Genomic DNA, 27,768 nt, shown 5'->3' on the forward strand with positions numbered 1-27,768 from the left:
CTTAAGTGGTTGAAACATGTTTCTATTCTCTCAGGCCCTGACTCAGCAAAACACTGTTGTGCTTAACTTTAACCATACAAGTTATCCCATCCTTATTCATTAAAGTCAAATGGAATAAGTAAAATCTTAAATGCTTTCCTAAATAGGAATGGGATTATTCTCATGCTTAGAATTAAGCACTCCCTTAAATTTTTTGCTGAGTTGAGGCCTCGGGGCCTAATCCAAACCCCTTTGAAGTCAATGGCCCTAAATCACAAGGCACATTTTTAAAATCCACAAAATCTTATCTAAATAAAGCTACTTACATCCTGAGTCTCATTAACATTTTTATATATTCTTCCTTATTGCATATAGATTAGTTATGTATACAGATATACACTCCGAGATTTCTATTTCTAATATATTCCAGAATTGCATATTTTATGCTTTAAGCTACTTTCTGGTTACCTGTCATGTCGGATGATCGGTGTAGGCAGTACACATGTAAGAAGCCATCCAAACTCAGCAAGCGTGTGCAGTAAAGGTCCATAATCTGTTTTAATTTCACATCCCTACATTAATAAACCAATATAAAAACAGTAAGTGCACTCTGCAGTTTTACCTTATTTCCATATATAATGTAACAAATTACAATTGACATTATTATTTTATTGAAATAATACCTTGAGGCTGGATTGTAATTGTGTTAGGCACTATACACCTATATAACAAACAGACAGTCCCTGCCTCAAAGAATTCACAATCTTAGTGTCAGACTATAGACAACAGGTGAATAAAACAAAGAGATGGGGGTATTAATTCGGTATATGGGCTTAGAACTAAAGCCCAAATTCTTCAAGATACTTCAGCAAGCACCTCGCGTGCTTAATGTTAGGTATGTACTTGAGTACTTTGTTGACTTGGGGCCTAACAGAAAATTTCCATTTTAATTATAATAGTAGAATAATCATTTTTAATGACATTGATTTTTTTAACCTGATTTTTGACTTTGCATTCTGAACAAACATGTCACTGAGTTAAGCTCAAAGCTAATGATTTTTGCAGGTAAAAATGTAAAGGAATAATTATTAAAAAACCTATCAGGATCTAGGAAAATATTATTTTAGGATCCTAAGAATCTGAGACCTATGCAGAAGGAAAACTGAACAAGTCAACTTCTAAATATGCTAATTACTTAGAAACCTGTTTTACTATACAATTTTTCCACCTTTTTCCAGCAGCGGAGCACACATGAATGAGAGTGGAAAAAATGGCCTTTACCATATAGGCAACACCAAAGACCTCTGGAATACCCAGGTATAAAAACAATTAACTTTTTCCTTCCCATGTGTGGTTTCTCCAGGACTGTGTCTCAACAATACTTCTTTGTGTAAGTATGCTGCACACTAACTTTTAGGTCCATTGTGGATCCTGCTGGCAAGCACTAAGAGTTCCCTAGGTTGCATTAATGTAGTACTGTTTGGAGTGGTGCTACTATGGCTTCTTAACAGGGCATCTCATCACAAATAGTTCATTTGGATCAAGAGTTTTTTCCACCCTTGCTTGGTCTCTAGTGCTTATAGGAGGACATCTGAACCCTCCTATAAGCACTAGAGACCAAGCAAGGGTGGAAAAAACAGGGGACTGATGCCTGGATCAAAGACTGAATTCCAACAGATACTACAGTTCCTGAAAGATGGCCGAGAAAAGGGCTAGTTGCCTTCATTTACTTGAATTGTTAAAAATTAGATTTATACTAAAAAGCAGCTGATCAGGCTTCAGGACAGCACTGAGTGGGGAGGAGTGGGGAAATTGGCAGCTTTGACTACAGTGGAAGCAGGGAACGAAGTAGAAGAAAAGAGAAGAGCAGTGTAAGTATACAAGGATCTTAGCTTTAGAAATTGAGATTATTTAATTACCAATCAAAACTAGATTTCTGATTACAGAATCACAGAAATTAAATATGGAAAAGAGATCTAGTCTCTCCCACTGTCAATGCAAGATCGTTTGTGAAAGTATGCTTCTTATTGATTTCTCCAGTCTACTTTTAAATATGTTAAGGATGAGGTGCAATGTAGTCCACAAATGTGAACGTGGAGAGGCCACCTTTTAAAAATAAATAAAATAATTTTTTTAAATTGCTTTTTCCTCTTGCTAGTCCTGCAGTGTTAACAGCCTATGACTGCATGAGCTGCAGAATCTAGTGCAGGGGTGGGCAAATGTTTTGGCCCAAGGGCCACATCTGGGTATGGAAATTGTATGGCAGGCCATGAATGCTCACAAAATTGGGGGTTGGGGTGTGGGAGGGGGTGAGGGCTCTGGCTGGGGGTGTGGGCTGAGGAGTTGGGAGTGCAGGAGGGTCCTCCGGGCTGGGACCGAGGGATTCAGAGGACGGGAGGGAGATCAAGGCTGCGGCAGGGGGTTGGGGCATGGGAGGGGGTCAGGGCTTCAGGCTCTGGCCAGCACTTACCTCAAGCAGCTTCCAAAACCAGCAGCATGTCCCCTCTCTGGCTCCTATGCGGAGGTGTGGCCAGGCAGCTCTGCGCGGTGCTCCATCTGCAGGAGCTGCCCCTGCAGCTCCCATTGGCCGTGGTTCCTGACTAATGGGAGCTGCGGGGGAGGCGCTAGGAGCCAGAGAGGGGACATGCCACTGCTTTTAGAAGATGCGCGGAGCGGGGCAAGCCCCTAACTCCGCTCCCCGGCTGGGGCGGGGCAAGCCCCGGACCCCGCTCCCCGGCAGGAGCTTGAGGGTCGGATTAAAATGTCTGAAGGGCCGGATGCGGCCCCGGACCATGGTTTACCCACCTCCGTTCCAGTGTATGGGCAGAGCTACTGGAGAGAGGCAGAAGAACCAGTGAAAATATGTAAAAGGGCAACATGGAATAAGGAGGAAAAAAAGGCATGGGGGGGGATTCAGAATATATGAAAAGAAAAAAGAAAACAGGAAGTATAAAAGGGAAAAAGTGAGGCAAGAGAGAAAATGAACAGGATAAAAGACACCTCACGATCTGAAGCTAGTGGTCATCTGTAGAGCTGGTCAGTAATATTCCATTGGAATGACTGTGATATGTAAGACCTCAAATCTTTTTCTTTGTCTGAAAACTAATGGATTTTCAATAAACATCTTCTGATGAAAACAAAGCTTTTAAAAAGCTGCGAAAAGCTCTTGTGAGGAAGGGTAATATTTTCAAAAATACCAAAGTGACCTAGGAGTTTGAGTCCTATAGACTGTCAGTGAGGTTTAGGCTTCTAAATGCCTAAATTGCTTTTGAAAATGGGAATTGGGCTCCAAGGGCATTTAGGGCACTTTGGAAAATTTTACCTGAAATCCTTCCTTTGTGCACTACAAACAAATCTAGCTGCCAAAGGAAACATCTAAGTGTTATGTATTGGAGGCCAAATTCAGATCTCAGTTTAAGCAGGTGCAATTTCACTGACTTCAGTGAAGTTATTCTTGTTTGTACCATGTCTCAATTTTGTGCAGTCCCGTTGAGTTCACTGTCCCTATTCACATGTGTAAAGTTACTCAAGTGCCAAATGTTTGCAGACTAGATCCATGTTTTGCCCAGAAAATAATTATCTTTACATTTTTAAATCTCCCCCCCCCCCACCATTTGACACATAATAGTACTTTATACTGTATAAAGGCAGCTGAATTAGAGCTAATTGCTTGTGATTTTTTTCAGTTTGCTGGCAATTCTGAAAAATTAAAAAAATTTGTTTTGGTCAAACAAAACATTCTGTGTTTCAATTTTGACCAATTAAAAACATTTTTTATTTTTAAAATAAAATTAAAGGAAATTTTGAAACAGTCATTTGAAACAGAAAAATCAAAATGTTTAATTCCCAAAATGTCAAAATGAAAGATTTCAATTTTTTCAGAAATATGTGTTGAGTTTTTTTTAACTGAAACAGTTTAGTGAAATTAATACAAATTTGCAACTGTTTGGTGTCACTGAATTTGCATATTTTGCTGAAAAAAGTTTATCAAAAAATTTCACACAGTTCCAGTCTAATTTTGTTCTGAGAATACTACTCCTTGTCAAATTGAAGTCCCAACTGCATTAACTATAATTTTTGAAAGGATTGCAAATTGAAAATTTTGAAGCCCAGTAAATAAGAACTCCAAAGAAATGAGGGATATAAAATTATACCTTTTACAAAGTGTGCCGAACTGACACACTAATAAACTGTGTAAATGTTTCCATAGAAAAAGCTGGCCTATAGGCAAATAAGGTGGAAGGTGTATTCTGTCACAGTAAATGGAGCTTGAGAAGGGTAACACTGTAATGTCACTGATTAAAAAGACAATCATATGTGATCAAATTTACTGAGAACAGAAGGGACTTTTCTGAGATTATGGGACCTGACATAGAGGAGATTGAGAAACTAGTTACTTAAAGCAGAAGACTTGGCAGTGGTTACTGGTCACCTATTTAAATCAGCAACCTGGCATGAAAATGTTTAATAAATGGATGCAGAACAAGGATTCTCAAACTTCATTGCACGGTGACCCCCTTCTGACAATAAAAATTACTACATGACCCCAGGAGGGGGAACTGAAGCCTGAGCCCACCCAAGCCCTGCCTCCCCTTGGTTGGCAGGGAGCAAAGCTTCAGCCCCAGGCTGGGGGCCTGTAACCTGAGCTGCACCGCCCAGGGCTAAAGCCCTTAGGCTTCAGCTTTTGGCTCCAGTTGGTGGGACTCTGGCTTCGGGCCCAGGCCCGAGCAAGTCTAAGCCAGCCCTGGTGACCCCATTAAAACAGGGTCGTGACCCACATTGGGTCCCGATCCACAGTTTGAGAACCGCTGATGTAGAAAGAAATGAATTAAAGCACATTTTCAAACATTACAGTCTGTAAAACAAATACGCCACTCTTAAGCAAGTGTAAAAGATGATTTTTCATCTATTTTTGATCAAATTTCTACACTACATGTAGAGTCTGATTGCTAGATCTTACTTGCCTATTTTAGGGATTTGATTAAAAATATACAAATTCAGCATTCAGTCTTATGATTTCAATGGTAGTCTTGTTTGTGTAAAGATGACTGTAAGAAGGCATACTAAACTTGTATCTAACTTTGATACAAACATCCGAAGAAAAAACAATACAGAAAATTAAAGATAAAATGTTAAATTGGTAAATAAACAGCGAGTTACCTCAATGACAGTCCATTGTTCTACAACTATTGTGTCATTTCCTTTCCTGTTAGAACCTGGAACTCCTGAACCTTCTTCTTCATATATAAATAATCCTTCTAAAGATTTGGGCATGTGGTCTCCTGTGGAAGCAAGGACATGTGTAAGGTGAACTATAAAGACTTAGGCACATATCCTGCAACAATGTACACATCTTCTTAACTTTATACACTGCTTATAGTCCCATTGGAATCACATTATCTGAGACATCATACATTCATTTTTAATGTTTTTTTCAGCTGTCTCAGTCGCCACTTTATAAGCTATGAAGTCATATTCTTAATCAAATTACTGTATTTTCCCTTTCTACAGGGAGTCAGCTATTAATTAAATGCAAATTTTCATATTATTAAAAGCATTAGCAAGTAAGTGCCATATTTGAGTTTGAATTCCTGTTTCTTATACAACAGAAAGATAACCACTATTTATGAAGCACACAGAAACTCTATACTCAGCTTTGAAATCACATATGTCTGACCAAAACAAATACAGTTGTTGGAGATGGAAGAGGATTAAAGAAAAACAAAACAAATTACAGGGTCTATCCACAGTCACTTAAAAAAAATATGAAATGGCCACAGGAAGAGCCTGAAACAGAAGTAAATGTAGGAGGATTCCTGATGGGAAGGAAGTTTCAGAGAACACCTCCCTGACTTACTTCTTGTGAGAGTTTGATAATATCCAGCTGGCCCAAACTAAAGCTGTGCATCATATGTTGGTTCATTTTCTGTCTTTGATAGCATAGTGCATCTCCTAAGAGCCATCTGGAAGCCCTTTCTGTAGTGGTACCTCAATAGCCGAGAATCTTAAAAACTAAAAAAAATTAAACTAAATTTAAACAGAAAATAGAAATACTCTTCAATATTTTAAATCTTCTCCAACATACCATGAATGTACAGAGAAGATTGTCTCTGTGACATAACTTATGGTTATGCAGAAATACTGTGATACTGTAATTTTGTTTGGAGAATAACTGAAAGAATTCCACAGTTGGTCTGACTTGGAATTTTACCAGATGGACATAAATTTTCTAAATATAGTATGAATTTGACCATCTCAAACATCAATTTCCTAATCAATGCTAAGTATTAAAAGAGTCACAATAATCTTACTTCTTTTTGGGTCTGCATTTGCAGTAAATCTTACCTGTTTTTGGAGATATGTGTATTTTAAATTACATATTTACAGGCAAATATACCTATCATGCATGTATTGAAATAGAATGTGTAATGTTTAATTTTCACACACACACACACACGCACACAATGTGGCTGAGTGTGTAAATGTGTGTGTGTATATATGTATGTGATTGAGTGTGTACACAATACACCCGCACACACTTTATTAGGGTTTGCAAATAGTTCAATTCTATAAATTCATTAACTGCAGATCTTCTCTTCAGGTTTTAGGTAGGTGCTTGAAATAGACAGTCAAAATTAGGAAATATTTTAACATTTAATATTTCAATGTTGTCAGATAGGTCTTCTATATTTTACAAAATTATTGAAATAAAAGTCACCTCTCTGCTGAGATATTTTTAAAAATTCCAGTATCTGTTTATAACATTCACAAAATATTTAGTGACAAATTCCTCCCTTGTGAAACTCTATCAACTTCAGTGGAGTTTCAGTAGGAATGCATTTGGACTTTTTGTCCGTCTAGTCTATGATAGTAATTTACCATTTTGAATGCTAGTACCCAAAACAAATTCTAGAGTATAATATTTTTTAAAATATCTCATAGATAGTTGTACAAACAGAAGAGCAAATAAAATGTTGCCACGACAGCTTTTTCTGCATTAGAAATAGTGAACTCTGTTGTGGCTCGATATTCATTATACTTTCTCTTGCATTAAAATAAACCACTCTAATAAACAGAATACTCTAATAATACTTCAACCACTCTAATAAACAGAATACTGCCAAGTTTTGTTCTGATAGCTTCTGGAAATACTTCTGTTTTCTTTGCTAAAATGCTCTTTTTTAAAATTCCATAGGGCCTGAGCCAAATGACCATTTCTGCAGCTGTCTGGGCTACATGTGGTGTTACTTATTCCTATTGTAATAAAGCCTAAAATGTACTAGGTGATGTACAGACAAATAGGAAGGCAACTCCTGCTAAAAAGAACGCAACACCTATTAAAAAAAAAAAAGCGAGGATAAAGGATGCAACACACGAACAAAGTAGACAAGGTGGTGGGAGGTACTCATTGTTTAAATTCCATTTTATCTATTTATTTTTGTTCAGAAAGGTGTTAGATTTCAGCTCTCTGGGAGGCCCAAATATTCAACTGATTATATAAACTCTTTTAGGTTGACGTCAAGAACAAACAAACCAGGCAAGAAAGAATCCAGTAGCTAAATTCAGCTCTAGTCTCTTTGTAAACTCTTTCCCAGGTTACAGACACTTGAGAAGGAGAAAAGCCCACCCACACGTTAGATTGTCTCTTTAAACGTATACATTTTAATCCAGCATTGTTACTCCCAAGATCTCCACTGCAATATATAACAATCAGGCTGGGCAGAATCAGAGGCACCCGTTGTTCAAAGGAGGCAGCGTGGAATGCCGAAGTAAGATGTTCCCCAGGTGTTAACAATGGGAGAGTTCTTCATAAGAACAAAATGGTAAAGACTTGTGGAGAATAGGAGGCCTGTGGAACTTCTGTTGGACAACAGTTGCGGAGGTTAATTTTGGTTTAAAGCAGTTTTCCTCAATGGATTAGAACAGGTATTGTCCCCTCTATTTCCAGCACTGGGAGAAATCTACTAAAGTCTAAGGGCATGATTCCACTCCCACTGAAGTCAAAGCATATGTCTACACTGTAATTAAAAACCTGCAGCTGTCCTGTGCCAGCTGACTTGGGCTCAGGCTACAGGGATCTTTAATTGTGACAGGCTGGAGCCTGGGTTCTAGGCCCCTGTGAGGTGGGAGGATCAATCAGATCAGGCAAAGAGAAGCAAGTTAAGTTGTTGCAGGAATTATTGCTTAAGGGGGAGGAAAAAGAGAGAGTTTTTGGAGCACCTCCTCTTAATCATGTTGTCTGATGAAAGTCACAAATAACAGGCTTCCTCACTTTTATATTCTAGGCCTTTTAAAATAATTCTCTAGTAACTCTGGGATACCTTTTTGTCTGCAAACTGAAGAATGAGAGCCTTTTCTCAAACACACACATGCACTGAATGAATTTGGCTTAGAACTGTGGCCTCATGATTTACGGAGATTGAGTGATGCACAGCAAAAGTTAATTGCCATATAAACAGAAAAATTGATTGGTACAGTGGGGATAGAACTGTCAGGGAACAAGTAGATACTAAATGACTCATAAAAAGTTACCTTAAAATATATTATTTAGCTAGCACTCTTAATATACTTGATGATTTTACACAGAATGAGTTTGAGTCTTGCACAAACTGTTTGTGAGAGTCTGTGAAGAAACACTTCAATGAACTTTTACAAAGCAGCTTTTCTGAATTAAAGTCCTGTGCTCCATTCATTCATACACAACTGCCATAAGCAATTCTAAAAGAACACTGACCATTTAGAATCTAGGACAACTGAAAAACAACAGAACTTGGGCAACAGACAAAATACCACTTTAGAGGAACTTAAACTCTTCATTCAGCACAAAATAACTTAAGAGTAAAATTCAAGGAGATAAATAGGTCAAGCAGTTCAAGTCTGTTCACCTAACAGAGTATTGCTATAAAATATTCTCTTCTTTGCATTATATTCTAATCTTAAATCAACTAATATTAGGTAAGGAAGACAGCAATGTATTAATTAATTTTGACTAAAAATTTACATTTGGTATGTAAGGTTCAGTTTCAAATACTTGCAAAAGAAATTGCTACATAAATTATTTTGTTTTGCAATCCAGTAAGATAATTTCCTGTTTCTCACATCATATTCAGTTGAAAAATATTTAACAAATATTAATCATAATTCTATCTTAATTAAAATATTAATCATACCTTAAATAGTACAGTAGTCTAATACTGAAGCCACAGACTTTCTAGTAAGAAACAGCTTTTGAAGGTATCATTTGTAGTACAGTAGAGCTCAGAGGGTCTGTCACAGGGTGGGCTGACTCTTCAAGGGATTTGGACTCAACCCTACCTGTGCCTTATCATCTGGTGATGGGTGGTAGGTAACCAAGCATCACATGATGGTAGCCAAGGGACAGGACTTCCTAAAAGAAGGAGCTTGCTCTGTCAAAGTGGTGTTAGATCAGAGGCTAGGAAAGAGCATGGGGAAGTCTCTCTAGATAAGCTCAGAGTGGGCCTGGTAGAGCTCCTCTGCCCAGAGGAATGTAAAGAACAGAGAGCAAACAAGCAAGTGCATGTGCACCCATGCAAGCTGGACGCTGAAGCCTCAGTACAGCCAAGGAGAAAGACTTGCAGGAAATTGGGAGGCTCCTTGAGGGGATCCAGAGAGCACTGAGTGATATACAGGAACAGGAAAGAAGCTCTCTACAGCAGCCAGATTAAAAGGTCTGACTGGAGCCACCTTCAGTGAGGGGCAGGACAGAAACCTTAAGAGGAAGAGGCTTGAGGAAACAGAAGCAGCAGGAAGTGGAAAGAATTGTTGAGCCCAGCAAAGGGTTGAAGAAACTGGAGAGGGGGAAAGACTTGTTTTGGTTTAAGTTGATGTTGGAACTGAGTGATTTTAATAAACCAGACTCCAAGAAGAGATGGTATTTGATTTGCATAAGAGGCGAGGGGCACTTTCTGAGAATGCAAAGAAGGGGAAATTGAGGCACTGGCAGGGTCCATTGCCAGTTCAAGAAAGACCCTGCTAAAAGCATCAAATGAGGTTAGGGCACAGTGTGCTAAGTACTCTACAAACATTTAGTAAGAGCCAGTCCCTGCCCCAAAGAGCTTACAGTCCCAGAGGTACTAAATGACTTGCCCCAGGTAATACAGCAATTCTGTGACAAAGCTGAGAACAGAAGCCAGGTTTATTGGTTTCTGTCCTGAAGTCTAACTAATAGAGTAGCGGTTCTCAAACTTCATTGCACTCTGACCCCTTTCTGACAACAAAAATTTCTACACGACCGTAGGAGGGGGGACCAAAGACCGAGCCCGCCTGAGCCCCGCTGCCCGAGTCCTGCCACCTCAGGCACGGTGGGGGGGCCAAAGCTGAAGCCCAGTGGCTTCTGCCTTGGGCAGGGGGCATGTAACCTTAGCCCTAGGCAGGGGGACTTGGGCTTCAGCTTCAGTCCCAGGTGGTGGGGCTTGGGCTTGGGCTTCAGACTTGCTGGGGCCCAAGGCCAACACCAGCCTTGGCGACCCCATTAAAATGGGGTCATGACCCACTTTGGGGTCCCAACCCTCAGTTTGAGAACCCCTGTAATAGAGCCATTGGTAAAATCTTGCTTCTTTTAAAACAAACAAAAAACAAACCTCCACAACAACAAACCCTATGGCTAACTACTATTGGAAAAAAGAAGAAATAACCCCCTCTCTTGCCAAGTGACTGAAATAAATGGAACTTCAGGCTGGTGTGAAGGTCTGGGCTTGTCTTTTAAAGAGCGCTGAAACTATAAACCAACATAATACCCAATCACATCGAAATTTTGTTACTTAAATGATTAATAGAAATGCGGTCCTTAAAGAATTGTTTCAGGAGCTAGCTGTGTAATTAGAGTGACCTATATGTCATACTTTACTGACTGGATAATAAATGATTAAAGGATTAAATGTTAACTTCTACAATGTATGGTGTTGTGTTTAAATATAATGTGGCTATTGTCAGTGACTATCCAAAACAAGCACCTGACCGGTTGCAGGTGATGTGACGCTTTGTACATTAATCATTTGGAATGATCAGAAATGACATTTGCCTCATCACAACATTTACAAAAGAGGGGATCACTACTGGAGATAAGCCAAAGACAAAAACTCTGGCTCTAGAACAGATTCCAAACTTCCCCAGAGTTCATGGGTGTTCAGATGCAAGGTTTGGTTTAGGGCCATCTCTAATTACTACAATTTATTTTAGTAAGTGCGGAGTACACTGTGGTAGTCAGTGAAAAAGATAAAAAAAAGACTCAATAGCCAAGGAGAAAAATTTAAGGGCATTAGTGTGCACCAGCTGGGGTATGAATTCTAGCACGTACCAGCATGTTGTTCACTAACTGGTCAAGTGGACCCTGTTGGCGTACATAAGCAACGGAAGTATAAGCAATTTGGTCATAGCAGTTTTGTTAACAGATACTATCAGAAAACACTAGGGGTAAAATCCTGGCCCCAGTGAAGTCAGTGGGTAAAACTCTCACTGATTTCACTGAGGCCAGGATTTCACCCTACGGGTCTAATTCTTCCATCCTAACACACACAAAACACTCTCATTGATTTCAGAATGCATCATGCTGGAATAAAGACTGCAGGAACAGGTCTTTAGTATTTATCTTATAGTGTATTTATAACACTGTATACTCAATGGGAATTGAGGGTACTCAGAATTTCACTGGAAGGGCTCAACAAATCGCAGGACTAGGCCTTCTGTGAATACCAGTTGATACGCATTCTGAGAATATTATGCCTAATATTTTGTTACTATATGTAATTATTATTAGCAATAAGTATTTGAATAAAATAGCATTAGCAGTAAGTGATGCTCTAATTAAATACTTTATTATTAAAAAATAATATTTTTCCCTTTGGAAAACTTTGAGCTGGGTAAAACAAAAGAGAAATTTCAATTATTTTAAGATATGACTGTCAAGGAAACAGTGAAAGTTTTTCCTCTTTAAATCAGGTCTCGTTCTGTGAAGTTGCAACAACAAAAATTACCATAGTACCCATCATTTTTACAAACAGGGATATCAGATTTGCTCCTCTATATTAAGAAGCAAAATCTGACCTATGTTTTGCACGGTTTAAAATCTCATGAAAAATACACTTACTTACCTTTAGAAGTTTCCCAGTATACAAAAGAATCAATTAATGACAATCCTTGTTTATAATAAAATGCGGTTAGTTCTAGCCAGTCTGCATCCAGAGTACTAATGACTGCCCCTTTTCTTGTTACTTTCATAGACAAAATGCCCTCATAATAGGTCCAGCAGGTTGAGTCATCATCAAAAACATTGAAGACTGTATATAATTTATTATCTGAGTGAAAATATAAGAAAAGAAAAAGATCAGAAAAAGTAATGTCTTAAAGGAATACAATCAACTTAAAAATTACACTTCTGTCTGAATATTATTTGCTATTTTTATTACAAATAACCATTAAGATTATTATTTGACAAATTATTTTTCTCTCCTTTCAACTTTTCTATACAATGAGAGCACTCTGTATATAATTTTTGTGGTTTCCCTGTCAATCAATTAGTCAGTTTTCTTTGATTATGTGGATCTTTTCACACAGCAACATGGCAGGGAAAAAACTTGGAAAAAAACCCAGAAAAATGTAATTATAAAACCACAAGAATTGTCAGGGTGATTCAGGGGAAGGTGTAGTGCTTGAAACTACTTTTAACTTTTTTTTTAACTGACTAGATCGTGAGTTGATGGTATTCCTTTAACCCATTAAAATCATTAAATTTTTTAGGGAATCTACTGAAAAAACATGAATCTCACTTATTTTCTATATCTAAGCATTAAAATAATGCTATTATACTAAACAAATATAACAACCAGTAAATGGAGTTCCAGATGAATTAATTCCACAAATCCAAACCTCTTAAAGAACACTGCAGTGACTGGTTATATAAGGCTTTAGCTAAACAAATGTTTACTACATAGGTATATAATTACATATACACACATGCTCGTATATTTATGGGCAAAGCATTTTTTTGTGCACACCTTGGACTAATTTATCAGCAAATCAAATCCCTGGGACTACTAATATTTCAAACCCCTGAGCAACTTTAAGCAGCACCATCTAAAAAACAAACCCACCAGAGAAATGTTTCCTCCCCCCACATCCAAAATGACCAGTCTGACGTGAAGACTAGGCAATTTGTCAACTCTGGACCATTGACAGGCTTAAGATTTACTATTTCATGACTGCCTCAGAGTTAGAAATGGAACTTATATAGAGGATACATTCCTGGGTGGGATGAGGGATATGTGGGGAATTTGTTCTGGGACTAAGCTTGAAAGGTGTCTGCGTGTGGACCTGACTGCCTTCAGCAAATCTATGCACAGTCTGAGCACTGTAGCATGCCTTTTGGTCCTTTCCTGTGTTTTTCCTGATGCAGGGAGCCTGACTTCTCCTTGCACAGCTCACTCAAGTGGCTCTGCTCTTCAGGGGCATTTTGTCATAGACTTCAATGGGCCCAGGATTTCACCCTCAGTGTCCACCCTCACTCCTGTCCCTACATGTCTCTTCTTCAGCCTTGGGGTAGGCCAGGAACCAGAATGGAGAAAACTGAAGTAACTGAACAAGACTGAATATCTGTATTATTTAAAAGACTCAGAAGTCTGATGTTATTGAAAGCTGTGCAGAGAAGAAAGATAATTGCCAGGCTCCTCCACAGCTAAGTGAACTGTATGTTCATATTATCTGATTCTTGGAACATTTGGATATTTCTATCAGAGCTAGACAATTAAAGTTCCACTGTTTAAAGCCCTTTTGTTTCATCTGTACTATTTAATGATACTGTTTCATTATTTATGTAGTTTATTTTATACAGAATCTTTATATTCCACTGGTTTCAGAGTAGCAGCCATGTTAGTCTGTATTCGCAAAAAGAAAAGGAGTACTTGTGGCACTTGGAGACTAACAAATTTATTTGAGCATAAGGTTTCGTGAGCTACAGCTCACTTCATCTGATGCATCATGAAAACTTATGCTCAAATAAATTTGTTAGTCTCTAAGGTGCCACAAGTACTCCTTTTCTTATATTCCAACATTATCCTTTAAAAATACATACAGCTTTTTGAAAGGTGAAACCTTGTCCTTTTCAAAATGGTAAAAAGCAATTCCAGTATTTTCCATCTATTTATAAGGAAGAACATTTTACTAGCAACAGCTAGTAAAGTCACTTCCTTTTAAAACATCTGCAATCTAGCTTTTCCAGGGAAGTGATGGACAGCAGCCAAAATAGAAATGACAATTCAAGCAAGAATTTACATTTTAGAAGTTGGTTGAATATGCATAGTTTACTGTGATGGGGTATGTACCCCATAATGACTCTGAAAGGGTTAATGTGGTCCAAGAGGCCAATTAATCCATCTGGTTGCATACGGAGGATGGGCCAGGTGTGATTAAAGATGAAATGCAGCTGGGAAAGGGCTGGATGGTGCTATAAACAGACCAAGTTTAGAGCAGAAAAGGCTGTAGGAAAGAAACTGTGGTTGCTCTTTTGGGAGAAGGGAATCATGAGATCTGCAGAGAACAGGATGCCTTTTGCAGAGTGAGCAGAAAGTCTCAAAAAATATTTGGTAGGAAGGGCCTACATCCACAAAAGGATATAGGTGTTGTGATGCTCAGTGCAGCATGGCCTAACTTTTAGGTGTGTAGAAAGCCTCAAGAACAGCACCGTGATCCATTAAACCTGAGGGGGAGCGATAGCTCAGTGGTTTGAGCATTGGCCTGCTAAACCCAGGGTTGTGAGTTCAATCCTTGAGGGGGCCATTTAGGGATCTGGGGCAAAAAAAAAAAAAAATTGGGGATTGTGCCTGCTCTGAGCAGGGGGTTGGACTAGATGAACTCCTGAGGTTTCTTCCAACTCTGGTAGTCTATGTTCTGTGTTCTGAGGTAGGTGCCTAAGCTCCCTATAGAGAGAGGCACCTTAGAGTGCAATCTACAAAAGCCACAGGTTAGGTAGGTAGCCACTTAAATTAGCAAATGGGAGATGCTGATGAGAAGGGTGTGTCCTAAGCCCTATCCATCTTGCAGGGATAGGATCTCCCTACAGCCTGGATTTAGGCACCTATCTCTGCTTGCAATCCACAAACTAGGGGAAGATGGGTGTTCTTCCACCTAATTCTCCTACCATAGGCATGTTCAAAGTCTGCCTACCTGCACACAAAACAATAGGGACGTGCTCTCTTATAATGCTGCGCCCAGTGGTTAGAGTACTTATCTGGAATAAGGGAGGACCTTCCAACACTGTTCAAGTTCCCCCTCTGCCTGATGAGAAGGGATCTGAACAGGAACCTGCTACCTCGTCAGTGAGTGCTCTAACCATTGGGCTACAGGATATTCTGATGTGGATCTCCCATTGAAGTTGCTGAACTTTACTTAAACAAGTGCATAACAATTAATTGGGATGAGAGCGAGAGTAAGACTCGCTACTGCCCAATGGATAGAGCACGCACCTGAGAGGTGGCAGATTCCTGTTCAGATCCCTTCTCCTCACCTGGCAGAGGCAGGCACTTGACAGTGGGGTCTCCCACATTCCAGCGAGTACCCTAACCAAGGGGCTAAAAATAATAAGGGAGCTCCTCCTTGTCCCTCTCACTCCCTGGCACTGTCTTGTGTGGACTTAGGTGGTCTCTGACTATGCCTATTGGATTGGGCCCTACACGTGAGTTAGGCAGAGGCACACCTATCTTCTCCTGGTTTGTGGATTGCTCTGAGATTTAGGAGGGAGAGAGGCCTCCTGGTGCCTAGAGTGAGACCGGAATGTGCATGCCCAGAGGCAGAAACGTAGGCAGCTAGAGAACTTTTACTGCAAAAATGTAGGTGCTGAGTGAGTTTAGGAACATATGGGGTAAGGTAGTGGGGTGTGTGTGTCATGGATCATAGTGGTGCCAAAAAATGGGACTTGCCACCTAAGTATCTTTGTGGATCTGGCCTGAGAAGCCAAGGGAGGTTGCAGCAGGCAGTCTGGTGGAGTGAACCTTGACTGCCTGTCCTAGAGACCCTGGACTGGAACGCAGTGTAGAGGGCAGGCTAGGATTCTCCTTCCAGCCACTGGCAAGGTGGTGTGAAGCCCGTGAGAAGGGAATATAGACTACTAGAAGCCCTGAGAAAAGAGTGTACAGACCACTGGGCTCAGAATTGTGTGTGGTGGATTGGATGGAGGGATCGGACATTGGTTTTGTTGGACTATCTATTATCTCAGATGGGGTGTGATTAAATGTGACCTGGCTAGAGGGCTGATTCATGAGACAAGGCAAACCACTGTAGGGCTGGAGTGGTCATCAACAGGGGATCCCAGAGGAGAAGAGTCTGCTATGCCATATCTAGCCTTGATGGAGGGGCCCATTGGTGAGTTGACCCTTACTTGTAGTATTGTGTTAACACACAACACGTGCATCCATAAAAATAGTTTGTTTTCACACTCAATTTTAGATGGTCCAACTGACCAGATCATTTAAGGACTGGTTTACACAAAGTTTTTTACTAGTATAACCATGTTGGTTAGGCTGTGAGAAGACAGATAGATTTACTGATATAACACGAGTACAACCCCTCTAGCGTGGATGCAGTTATAGCTGTATAAAGGTGCTTATAATGGTATTGTTCCTGTACAGTATAACCACCTTTATACCAGTATAACTGCATCCATACCAGGGGCTTATACTGCTTTATCTGTACCGGTACTGTTAAGTGATACAATTTAACACAGTTAATGTTTTTGCTTCATGCTTTCATATTTGTTAATAGGAAGTACAAAATCTTAATGCAATTATCATTTTGTGCAAATGTTCATGTCTACCAGACTTATTACATACCAGTAGTAATATACTCAGAACTAGATATTCAAACCTTGAACATCTGATGGTTCCTTAAATTTGGCTCTCAGACATGTCATTTTATTTTGTATCTCCTGCACAAGGATTGAGATGAACATGGCATATCAAAATAGGATGCAAATCTGCATGCAGAATGGCATGCAGTTAATTGAATGGTAACTTTTTAAAGGAAATAAGGGTGATATGCAGTGTTCAAAAAGAGTGGATGTTACATTTCCAAGTTATTATCTTAGAAATGCTAATAACTTCTATGAACATGTGACTAACAGCTGAAGAAAAGTAAGACAAATCCAGGATAGAAATCTTTTAAGATTTCCATAAAATGTTTGCATTGAAGAAATGTCTTGGTTGATAAACTGGTTATAAAAATATCCATGTATAGAGTGCTGTGACAGACTAAGATTTCTCACTTTTTTGTTCCAAGTTTAATATTTATATTCCACTAATCTTTGAGACTAATGAAACCTGGCTTTCACTTTGGGAGGAAAGAGTTATGCTTTAACTGGTCATGTTATAAAGGCTCAGCATATTGCACAAGAACCACTTGAATTCAGGTATTAATAATAAAATAATAATAATACATAATAATTGGTTTTCTTTACAGTCCTCAAATGAAGGAGGGTACTTGTTTCCTGGCAGGAAGGTAGAAAAACTGCCATTGAATTTAATTAGAATGTGTCTGGTACATAATGGAAGAATTCACTATGCTAAACAGTCATTTAAAAACCCATCTATTAGGTAGCAGGTGGGTAAGGTTGATAGCCTTCACCTCAAAGGAAGGAAGGATGAACGGACTAAAAAGACCTAATAGGAAAACCCATGTGTTCCTCTCTCTGTTGCCCACAAAGGGCGCATCTCAGTAGAAAAAAGGTCTGTTCTTAACTTGTGTTAGATATTGCATGGTAACTAACATGAGGTCCTCATGAAGACATGGCAGTTTGTAATTGTAATATGAGTTATCAGGTTGAGGTAAACTCTGGACTCCTTCATAGCTTTACCACGACTTGTTCATGTGTGAAAATTAGGAGCTGCCTTGCCTTCACTAGGATTTTATTCATGTTAGTTACCATGCGTCAGCTAACTTAAAGAAGAACACATTTTCTTTCTTAATGAACACTTAATGAATCGCCAAAGTAAAGTTGCCTGACATCCAGAGTCACAGTGTTCTAGAAGATGACATCTCAAACAGAATGGGTTATATATTTTAATATCTTTACATCTTCCTTTTGTAACTAAGCTTTCTGCCATATTAACAAAAATGTTCACCAATGAGTTTTCTTATACTCCATTTTTCATGCATGTTTCCTCTAATGTAAATAAATCCTTTATCTATTATCCTCTTTGATTTCACTGTTGCACTAATTTGAGTTCTCTGAGGGTATCTCTTGAAGGTATGTTACCAAAATCAGTCCATTAATAATAGATTAGTCTGCTATGCATTACATGGGCTGGAGAGGAGTATGTTTGAATTATATCCCCTAGCACCTAATAGGTCCCTTTTGTCTTAAATTGAATTCAAGTTAGGGAGTTTGAATAATTGTGGTGTAATCTTAGGGGCCTATTAAAAGTTTCTTGCTGATTAATAAGGGTAACAAATCTTGTAACACAATTTCATCCTTTGATGATAGGACACTATTTTTCAGGCACACACAGTTGTGTTCACTTATGCACACACTTGTCATACAAAGTTATTTGCTTGCAATATTAAAAACATTGAGCTTTTACTGTCTATGCTTTAACAGTCTAAAGTTTTAACAGTTCACTTAAAACAGGGGAGATATGAGAAGAGAGAGGTAATTTCTACATAATATTGGATACATACTACAGAAGACAGAATTAGTATTGTTTTCTATTTGTCAAGCTGCTCTAAAAATGAATATGTATTTAAACTTAGATCTTTAAAACCTATATTTTATAAGCTAGAATATACTGTAATAAGTTTTGCTTTACATTTTTGTTATCCTTTTTTGCTATAACTCAATGTAATTATCCCGCTACTGCAATAGACACATAGTGTTTTATTACCTTCTCCTTTCCTTGGTTTAGTAGGTCTGGGGCTGCCTTCTTTTCCAAATTGGAAATCAGGATCCTGTAACTGTCCCCTTTCTGGCTGAATTTCTTCCTCTATTCCACTCTCGGATGACTGACCACTCAAAGTCCCTTCATTCCAGTTTTTATAGTTTTCATCATAATTGTATTTCCTGTGCTCTCTACTCCTTATGCTTAGTGCTGATTCAGAGTCCACATTTCCATCTGTGTTTGTGCCATTACAGAATTTAGGTTGAGGAAAATGCTGTGTTATAAATCCAACAAACTTCTTCCCTCTTTTAGCAGCTTCATTGACCTGCATGTATAAAATAGAGTTATTCTGAAACTTTATGAATTTACAGATTGAAGATAAGACACTTCTACGTCACACATATTCCATAAAAGAAGATGCTGATTTGCAAGCAAATATATCCAAGACGCAATGTACTTAAGGATTGTGGAGTTCTCATGTTATATATTTTAAGGCAAATATCAGTTTACTTGATTCTGCAAGCTCTCCATGCACTGAAGTCAATAGGCATTCTGCAAACAGGGTAGCTTCTATGATTAGGCCAAGAAATGTGTTCAAATACTAGCTAGTAATACTAACTTAAATGTATATAGCACCTTTCATGTAGAAGAATAACAAACTTTTTATTACATGTGTGTGAACTTCACAACCCACTAAAATGCAGCCATTTGGGATCAAAAATGGTATCTATTTTGCAACAGAACCAAAATTATCTTGAGGGCAGCAAGCAATGTTGGGGGAGATTTTTAAAAGTGCCTAAGGGATTTAGAAGGACAAGAGACACTCTCCCTCCAAATTACTAAATTTTTAACTTTTTAAAAGGTTTAACCATGGATTATCGATGCAATCATTTTAAAAAATACTGGAAAGATTTGAATTTAAGGATAATTTTTTGACTAGTAAAAATATTTCCCCTAATGCTTATACTTCAGATTTCCTTGTACGAGACTGAACAAATGCTTATTTTAAGTTTATTGATCATTTAATATATGTATTTAGTATTAATGTGTATCTGACTTACCAAAGTAAATTGATATAAACATGAAACTGTGTCTCATTTTAAATTCTGATTATCTCACAGAGTACTTATAATACAGCCATTTAAAATCTCTAAACAACTCTCTCAGCTACAACCTCAGTGATCCTAAAGTATTTTAAAGATGCTCTTCCTTTAAACTTTCCTTAGCAACTAATTTAGACAACTATATTACTAACATTTTTGTAATAACAAAACTTTCCTGTTTCAATAGGTCTTAATTTAGAAGAGGAAGTGAGAGACAAAGTTTATTAGGGTGGAAGTTGAATATTCTTTAATTTTGAAAAGATTTACTGTACAAGTAACCAAAGGTAAATACTTCTATAAAAGCAACACTTTTTTGCATGCCAGTTGTAATTTACAGAATGAGATGAGACAACCTATTTGTCCTTGCTTAGAAAATCCATCTACAGATGTCAGTTTTATTTGAGTATATTATTTAACAAGGAACAAGTAAATATGCATTTTCAGATTTTAATTTAATACAATATTACAACATAATTCTAGAAGGAGCTACTATATGTGAATATCCCTTCAGAAAGTTTGATTACTGTTGCCTAAACCATGAAAAACAACAAAATAAAGGTCAGAACCTGCTCCCAATGACATCAGTGGAAATCTCCTTTTGAGTTCAATGGGTTCATGACAGAGTGCTAAACAAAAAAAGAAGTGCTGAAGGGGGAAAAGCAACACTTCCTTCTTACTTAAATGAATGCCTTGGTAATTTTTATAAGCCAGAAAACCAGGTTAAAATTTGCAAATTGAAAAATAATTCATCTGTAAATGTAAATACATATGTTACAGTTAAGAATCCTGTGAACAGAGAAGTTAATTTTTTTTTTTCAAAAACTGCCATACCTTTTCTAACAATCCTTTCACTACGTCATTTGTCAGTGTTTCATACATTAAAGGACATTCCTCAATCACAAGCCTGGGGTGTCTTTGTCTTCTGGGTGCTGTATGCTTCGGGCTGGAACATGGAAAGAAAGCAGTCTTTGTCAGCAGCTTGCTGCTAACTTGCACAAAATGCTTGCATGTAGAATTCTTTTCTTTTTTGAAAAAAGTTATGAATGAAATCTTGGCAATACTTTTTTCACACTTCTGCTTAGAAGTGATTCTTTCCTATGTTTACACAAAATATCAGGTACTGTGCCTTATCGTGAAAGTACAAACAAAAGCTATATTAAGTATGAGTATAAATTTGTACCCATTTCTTGAAACATTCAAGTACTTTAGTGAAAAGGCATTGTTTTTGTAGCAAATAAATCCCATGTGTTCTCAAATAATAGAAACATACAATGTTACAAACCTTAGATTATACTATCAAATGTAAATAAATGTATGTGAATATACATAGAATGCTAATAGTCTTAGTGTCATTTTAATCTCAAAAATATAGCCATGATTCTGGAGTTCTACATACACAGTACCCCGTTCAGATTTTTATGATATGACAGTCATTTCCAAATACAATATTTTACAATTTACATCAAGTAATTACATGGTATAATCAGTGTTGTATAGTTATAGGTTAAAGATCTCTTCTTAAAAAAGCATACATGGAGTGACTAAAATCACTTCAACAGAGAGATTTAGCTACCTAGTATGTTTATTATTCAGTTGCTTACTTGGAAAAATGTTTTTAAGAATTACAATATGGTACCTACATTGTCAATTTAAATTGTCAATATTTTCATTACACAAACACAGCTGTAGTGGATGTGTTCACAGGGGATCCATAGCACAGAGTGTAGATACTGTTTCTTGTGTGGAGGAATCAGGAGAGATACATGCTCCCCCAGGCCATCTTCTTACTCAAATTCATGGATCCTGGTGGAGAATGCAAGGGCTTTTCAGGGGTTTCAGGACAGGGGGAAGCATGCAGTAGAAGAATCCCCATAGTGCAAGGATGTGGAGAAAAGAATCATAGAATATCAGGGTTGGCAGGGACCTCAGGAGGTCATCTAGTCCAACCCCCTGCTCAAAGCAGGACCAATCCCCAATTTTTGCCCCAGATCCCTAAACGGCCCCCTCAAGGATTGAACTCGCAACCCTGGGTTTAGCAGGCCAATACAAAGAGTCTGAGGAGGGATTCTCCCTGCTGCGATGGCAAATATATGCTGCAGTGGTAGGGCAGGGGCACTGTAATTTAGACTAACTCCTGGTCCTCAGAGGCTTGAAGAGGGAGGGTGCAAAAGTAGTAAAAAGTTTTCTGTGCTGCATCTCCTAGAGGTACAGAATATCAGCCACAGTTTTCACTAGTCTTTCTTCCTCCTCTTTCCAGCTATGTGAGAGTAAATTGGGTTGTTTCCTGACTTGTGTATCAACAGAACTTTTAGCTAAATTTCTATTGTAGAAACTTTGACTAAAGATGCTGTATAAGTGAGAATTAACCTAGCTTGATTATCAGATCCCAAGTTTAGTATGCATGGTTGACTATGAGAAAACATGATTTTATGAGTCAATTGAGCCAGTCTGGCCTGCAAGCATTGAGAGAAAACTGAACCTCACAATATAATTTTACAGTGTCACATTTCAGTGTAGAATCACATTGTAAATGAATTCATTCCAGGCTCTGATTGAAGGCAACTTACCAAAGAACACCCACTAAAGGCACATCTGTTTGCTCCTTAATAGCTAGGACAAACAGGAGAGTGACCAACTGGGCAATCTTGTAACCTAAGGACTCTCTTTAAGTTTAAGCTAAGGCAGGAAGTATTCACTGTTGCTCTGTAAATCGAGGGATCCATGAATGAATGTGGGATTGAGGCAACTAGAAGAGAAGCTTGTAACTGGGTATTTTTAAGCTAGTGTGTCTTAATAGTTACTAATTGTTTCACAGAAGGTACACTGCAGATTTTTTCAGTTTGTTTTTGTTTAAATCAATACTTGCAATGTAGATTCACAGGATTAACTAATGTTCTGGGTTGGGTTAAACCCCGTTGAAACTGGTGGATGTAACAGCTGCCACTCATTTGGGATAAATATTAGAAACAATTATGTTTCTTTGTGGAACCAGATAGCTGAAACATCAGAGGCGTCTGCCCAAAACAAAGCCATGTGCAAGGCTGCAGTAGAAGCTGAATCATGTGACCCAAGTGGGTTCCACAGTGGTCTAATAAACTAAAAGGTGGATGGGGAGAGAGGGATTGGAATGATGTGTCTGTGTGTGAGAGAGTCAGGAAAAACAGAGAAGCAGCAAAAGTCAAACACAGCCAGAACAAGAAGTGTTTGGAATGTGGCTCTGAGAAAAAGCCAAGAGAGAGAGGTTTTGGGCTACTCCTGTTTGGAGGTGGGGTAGATGCACAGTAGCAGGGTCCACATGGACACTTAGGATGAAGCAGGCTAGTGAGGGATAGATTTACACCCTTTACTGCTGACTAAGTGCTTCTATCGACAAACCCATAGAGCAGCTTCAGGGCTGCTCTAAATTGCATCCAGGCGCTCACATCCCCACAGGACTATTATGGCGGCTGGGGATAGCAGGAGCATTGCAGCCCTGCCCCTTTTCCCCATCCTTATCTTCCACGTGTCCCTTTCGCTGGGAATTGCAAAGTGGATGGTATAGATCTGTGCCAGAGAGGCTGGTTATGCTGACTTCATGATCCCTTTGTGACAAGGGCAGCAGAAAACCAGAGATTCTAGCACAAAATCTACAAATCAAAATCTATGCTCTGTGGTTGCCTGCCATTGATCTGCATAACAAAACCACCAAACAAATTGGCATGAGTAGTCTCTGTTCAAGAGAGGCACAGAACTGGAATATACAGTGGATTGAAGGTCAAAACGTAAATGTATTGGTAGAGTTCTTAGGTAAATTTGCAGTTTGTGCCTGCCCTAGGCAGTAATTAAATTCCATTGTTAAGAATGGAAGCTTTAGGCATTTTAACTTTCTATATATAAAAATATCAGTTTTAAATTATTTACATAACCCCTAATTGCTACTGTGACATAATGGAAATAACTCTGCTAACCATTCTATTGCACAGCTTACCATACTTCTTTAAAATGAAGGGTGAGAACTTCATTTCTGCAGAGTCTATACACTGATGCTTCGCTGTGCAGATTTGAGTGCTTTTTCCTGATGTTATCTTAAGAACAGCTCGGTAAAGAGCATAGTGGCCATAGGTTTATCCTCCTAGAACAGTGGTCTCCAACGTTTTTACGTTTTTACAAAAAGATCACTTTTTGAATCTAAGCGCAACCCAGGATCTACCCCGTCCCTTCCCCAAAGCCCCACTCACTCCATCCCCACCTCTCTCTGTCACTTGCTCTCCCCCACCCTCACTCACTTTCACTGGGCTGGGGCAAGAGGTTGGGGTTCAGGAGGGGGTGCAGGCTCTGGGCTGGGGCCGAGGGTTTGCAGTGTGGGAGGGGGCTCTGGGCTGAGCCTGGAGCAGAAGGTTGGGGTGCAGGAGGGGGTGAGGGGTACAAGCTCTAGGAGAGAGTTTGGGTGTAGGAGGGGGCTCTGGGCTGGGGCAGAGTGTTGGGGTGCAGAAGGGGTTATGGGGTTGCTGGCTCTGGGAGGGGATTCGGGATGGGGTAGAGTGTTGGGGTGCAGGAGGGGATTTGGGGTGATGGCTCTGGGAGGGGGCTCAGGGTGGGATTTGGGGTGCAGGAGGGGTGTGGTGTCCTGGCTCCGGGAAGGAGCTCAGGGATGGGGGTTGCGGTGTGGCCTCTTGCTGGGCAGCACTTACCCCCAGCAGCTCCCAGTTGGCAGTGCAGCAAGGCTAAGGCAGGCTCTCTGCCAACACTCCCCTGTGGCCCCTGGGGAGGAGCGGGGGGCACGTGGCTGTATGTGTGGGCCCCTCTCGGCATGCACCACCCCAGCAGCTCTCCCGGCCAAGGGAGCTGTGGGGGCCGTGCTTGCAGGCAGGAGCAGCGCACGAAGGGAGACCCTTGCACCCCCCACAACCCCCCCGGCCGCAGGGCTGTGCTGGCCGCTTTTGGGAGCGGCGTGGGGCTGGGGTTGGCAGGGGAGTCTGCCTTAGTGGCAGTCACACTGCACTGCCAGAGATCTCCATTGACTGGGAGATCCTCTAGGCTGGTGACCATTGCCCTAGAAGCTTATATGGAGTATCTTGCTTTCACAGCGTTTAAGAAAAGGAATATAAAATTCATGCTTTTCAGGCATAAGCCAACCATTAGTTCAGTTGGGTTAAGACAAAATTTCCTCTGTCAGCAATCTGTTTAGGGCCCAGTTGCGTCTGTCTCTAATGCAACTATGCAGGAGAACAAGACTGCACTGCATAACTGTGCTGGGAATCCTTGGAACTTGGGTCCAGGGATGAAGGAGAGAGCAAATGGTGTTCACTTGGTACCACTTCCCTACTCCCTCTAAGCAGGTGCACAGGAAGTAGGGCACAAGGAGGGCAGGGAAAACTAAACCATGGAAGATTTCAAAAAAGTCATGTAGGAGCTCAGGACACGTGTAATTCTCTCTGTGCAAGGCAGAATGAGACTGAGAAAAAGCTTGAGCTCACTTGGACTAGTACCTAAAAATACTGGAATTCCCCTGACCATTCTTACATATTTAAGAGTGATGTAAATGAAAACTCATCAAGTTAGAGATTGAAAAAGACTTTTTCAAAGTGGATAAAGTCAGAGTATGTTAACAAAAATTTTTCAGAAACGCTAAGAGTTCTCTTTCATCTAATCTTGGGAACACAGCTCTAAGAAGTAAAGTATACAGCTTTCACAAAAAATTGCTCTGCTTAGATTTGAGATAAAGAAAACAGGGAAAGCAGACAAAGATGTTCATTTACAAAAACGATACATACAGCAATCCCTTTGTTTTTGTACCATGAAATATACATATTTGTAGAGGGAAACTGGCAAAGAATGCAATTAGCGCTACAAAATGCACACATACGTGTGTGGGTGATGGTTGAACCACCAGGCTTTAGAGGCATTCTCATGCTTGTGCGTGCATTTGTGTGCTCTCGCTCTATTGTCTTTCCATTATTTAGGCTAGAGAGCAGAAGCCTGAGTGACTCTGCAGCCTGGTGGTTAGACCACTCTTCCATGATGTGGAAGACCCAGGATCTAGTCCCTCTGGTCTAATGGGTCTTTCATCATTTATCCACAGTGCAACAGCTTTAACAGGAGAGAGGGAGGGACTCCCTACATCAGAATATCCCACAGACCACTGGTTAGAGCACTCATCCTAATAGCAGATCCTTGTTTAAATTGCTTCTCCTCCATAAATGGAGGGGGGACTGGAGCAGGGGGTCTCCCACCTCCCAGGAGAGTACCCTAACCACTGGATTACATGTTACGAGGGTGGTACTCCCTACTCACCCCAGTATGATGCTGGCAGATCAGGTGCCAGCTCATGCCAAGACCCCCAGGCCTCAATTGAATACTGACAAATATGTAGCTGGAATCAGTCTGGCTCACCTGTGTGTTAGTATTGTTAAAATAGGTATCAGAATGAAAAGAATGTGTTTAGTGCTTAGACTTTATGGAGTGCTTGTAAGATGCGGCATGCATTAATCTCATTTAACATCTGTATCCCATATTATAAGATGATGATTGAGCATTTGTAGTGTAAGCTTCTGTAACTGTGTAAATCAACAGACAGGAGAGTGTGAAATGCTGGTGTCCAATGAAGGTGTCATGTCCTGCCCAGCAGGGAAGACTCATCAACACCAGATGGAGTGATTGTGGAACATTAGACAATGAAATAATTTGTTGATTTCTCTCCCATAAAGATGAGTTATGCAAGTGAATTCCTCAGAGCTCAAGTGGGGAAGGGAATAAAAACTCCTAACAAGAAGTTAGTTTAATTGTATCTCTATGCTGGACTCTGAGGGGTAAGGCTTTCTAGGCATAAGCAAGAGAACCCCAGTGCTTAGCCTGGATTAGCCCTAAAGGACATATAGAATTTGCTTCTATTATCTTCTGAAACTTAAGATTGCAACTCAATTTATGTGTATGTCTTCTGGTTTAGCCTTGTAAAGATCTCTCATTTCCTTTTCCTGTACAATAAATCTTTAAATTGTTTATTATAGGATTGGCTACAAGCATTGTCTTTGGTGTGAGATCTAAGGTGCAATTGTCTGGGGGTAAGTGACTGGTTCTTTGAGGCTGGGAGCAACCTTAATATTGCTGTGATCCTTGGTGTAAAGGACAATCTAGCAAAGGTAGACTTACCTGGGCAGCAAGACAGAATAGAGTACCCAAGGGGACTGTATGTGGCTTCATGTTAAGGCTGTTATAGTACATGAGGAGTTTACACTTGATAATTGGCTGGTGAAATCTAATTATAGAACTCACAACTAATGTGGGGTTTGTGCCCTGCTTCTTGACAGTCTCCCCTGAGGTTGGGTACTTATGCTCTTGAGCCACTGCAGGACAAATTGACAGCTGTTTTCTTGCTAAAATGGCACAGGTGCTCTAACTCAAGAGGTTTTCCTGACTTACAGAGATAGGTGCTTCCCTGTAGACTAGTTTTAGGTGCTTATCTCTGTGAGAAGTGGGGCTTAGAACACACACCTCTGGTCAGCATTTCCCATTGGCTAGCTTATGCTGTTCCCTGCAGAGCCTGCTGGCCTTTGTGAATGGCAGTCTAAGGTGCCTATCTCTCCCTATTCATGTGCAGGAGCCTAGGTGCCTAATTCAGACTTCGAATTGCGGTGATTTATCCAGGTGCTCAAAGTTTGGCGTTGTGATGCTCAGTGTCACAACACCTAAATCCTTTCGAGCATTCAGACCTTGCTTCATCCTTGAAGGTGCTTTCTAACGTCCTGATTAGTATTAAAAGTTACAAGGAATGCATGTTGAAAAGCCATTTGCAAATTTTTAAAATATGAATGAAGCAAGTTCTATGTCAT

General features: G+C 39.7%; 1 protein-coding gene across 1 annotated transcript in view; it reads right to left on the reverse strand.

The window, feature by feature from the left end:
* Nucleotides 1-27,768, reverse strand: part of RFTN2 (raftlin family member 2) — a 48,736-nt gene that overhangs the window by 14,638 nt on the left and 6,330 nt on the right. The window contains exons 3-7 of the mRNA XM_077830514.1: nt 20,792-20,903; nt 18,864-19,182; nt 12,090-12,293; nt 5,140-5,261; nt 448-551 (exon numbers count right to left, since the gene is read on the reverse strand). Coding sequence (XP_077686640.1) covers nt 448-551; nt 5,140-5,261; nt 12,090-12,293; nt 18,864-19,182; nt 20,792-20,903 — 861 coding nt within the window. The remainder of the gene's footprint in view (nt 1-447; nt 552-5,139; nt 5,262-12,089; nt 12,294-18,863; nt 19,183-20,791; nt 20,904-27,768) is intronic.

The sequence above is a fragment of the Eretmochelys imbricata genome, chromosome 11 (assembly GCF_965152235.1).
Source record: "Eretmochelys imbricata isolate rEreImb1 chromosome 11, rEreImb1.hap1, whole genome shotgun sequence".
Lineage (NCBI taxonomy): Eukaryota > Metazoa > Chordata > Testudines > Cheloniidae > Eretmochelys > Eretmochelys imbricata.